Source organism: Otolemur garnettii, unplaced genomic scaffold, assembly GCF_000181295.1.
Source record: "Otolemur garnettii isolate 467f Iridium unplaced genomic scaffold, OtoGar3 scaffold00104, whole genome shotgun sequence".
NCBI classification, from domain to species: domain Eukaryota; kingdom Metazoa; phylum Chordata; class Mammalia; order Primates; family Galagidae; genus Otolemur; species Otolemur garnettii.
In genome coordinates this window covers 3985797-3987367 of record NW_003852499.1, presented here as the reverse complement: position 1 = coordinate 3987367, position 1571 = coordinate 3985797, and the positions used below count along the sequence as shown (strand labels likewise).

The 1571-nt window shown below is 42.6% G+C and overlaps 1 protein-coding gene across 1 annotated transcript in view; it reads left to right on the top strand.

Annotated features, from left to right (window-relative positions):
- Positions 1-1259, top strand: part of NDUFA9 (NADH:ubiquinone oxidoreductase subunit A9) — a 31664-nt gene extending 30405 nt beyond the window's left edge. The window contains exon 11 of the mRNA XM_003796421.3: positions 712-1259. Coding sequence (XP_003796469.1) covers positions 712-882 — 171 coding nt within the window. The 3' untranslated portion in view covers positions 883-1259. The remainder of the gene's footprint in view (positions 1-711) is intronic.
- Positions 1260-1571: the final 312 nt, after the last annotated feature.

Genomic DNA, 1571 nt, shown 5'->3' with positions numbered 1-1571 from the left:
AAAAGTTAAAATGGAGTCAGAAAGCCTGTGCTCGAAGAAGGAGGGAATTGAAGAATGGACTAGCTCTTCTTTAGCTGCAGTTACATTCCTGAACACTCCTGTTACTCCCCTCCTGGCAAATGTGCTTGCCTGCTTGAGGTTTGTTTCTATTTAAGCCATATGGAGAAAGGCTCATCTAACGCCCAGTGTCTTGTGCTCTTGGCGATTGCTGGGGACCTTGGCTTTCTTTTCTTAATCCTGCTTTCTGTGCTCCACTTTTAGTAAGCTGTATGAATCAAAAATGGCCACGTTTTTGGGAAGGAACTAAGCCAGTTTGAATTTTAAATGTTTGCTAGGATAGTACTTTGTTTTTTTGTTTGTTTGTTTCTTTTCTTTGAGACAGAGTCTCAAGCTGTCGCCCTGGGTACAGTGCTGTGGCGTCACAGCTCACAGCAACCTCTAACTCTTGGGGCTTATGCGATTTTCTTGCCTCAGCCTCCCAAGTATCTGGGACTCCAGGTGCTTGCCACAACGCCCAGCTATTTTTTAGTTGTAGTTGTCATTGTTCTTTGGTGGGCCCAGGCTGGGTTCGAACCCCCCAGCTCTGGTATATGTGGCTGGCATTCTAGCCACTGAGTTACAGCTGGCATCCTCGCTGAGCCGAGCCGAAGATAGTACTTTGTGTTCATGGCCTATTTTCAGCATTCTCTATGGTCCTTTGTTTATTTAAAGATTCACATCTCAGACATGGTATTACCTCACCTGCCCGGCTTAGAAGACCTTGGTATTGAGGCAACACCGCTGGAACTCAAGGCCATTGAGGTGCTGCGGCGTCATCGCACTTACCGCTGGTTGTCTTCTGAAATTGAGGATGTGAAGCCACCCAGGACCGTCACCATCTAGTGTCCCCTGAGCACTTGGCTTTGGTGTCATTTGGGTCACCTGGCCAGTGACCAGCCTATATTCTTTAGAGAGTTCTGTACATAAGGGAGTAAGTTCTTCCCTCTATTAAAATGTCTGAGGATAAATTTTGCACTTTCTTTCTTGATTTGTAAAATAAGAAGTCTATTCATTGAGAAATTGCTATAATTTTCCTTAAATACACACCTATTGTTTGTAGTACCAAAGAGTTTGAATTTTCCTGTGTCAGATCACTTCTAGCATATGTTCTGGAAGACAGGGACCCTAATTCTTTAATGTCAAAATACTGTAAAGGCCCCCAACTGATGTGTGATTTAATCTTTATTAAAATTTGTCCTAATAATGTTCATATACACATATACATGTATAAAAATGTTTCCTGTAGACATGGACTCTTGAACCTCTTCTTGGACCTGAGCTGTCTCTGGCCTCCAGACCCATGCTGGTAGGACCACATCTTGATTATGCCAGATACATGAATATAGATGGATTCTCACCTGTGCAAAAGAGCTGCCTCAGCTTCTGTGTCACTGATGTGTCCCTTAGGAATTAGGACTTTTTGCTTAAGTTGTTAAAATTGCAGACAAGATTCATATGAGTAATTGGTTTTGTGTTGGCAAGTCTTCCAGTATAATATGATTAAAACTCTAATAATTTGTGGTGAAGCCAAC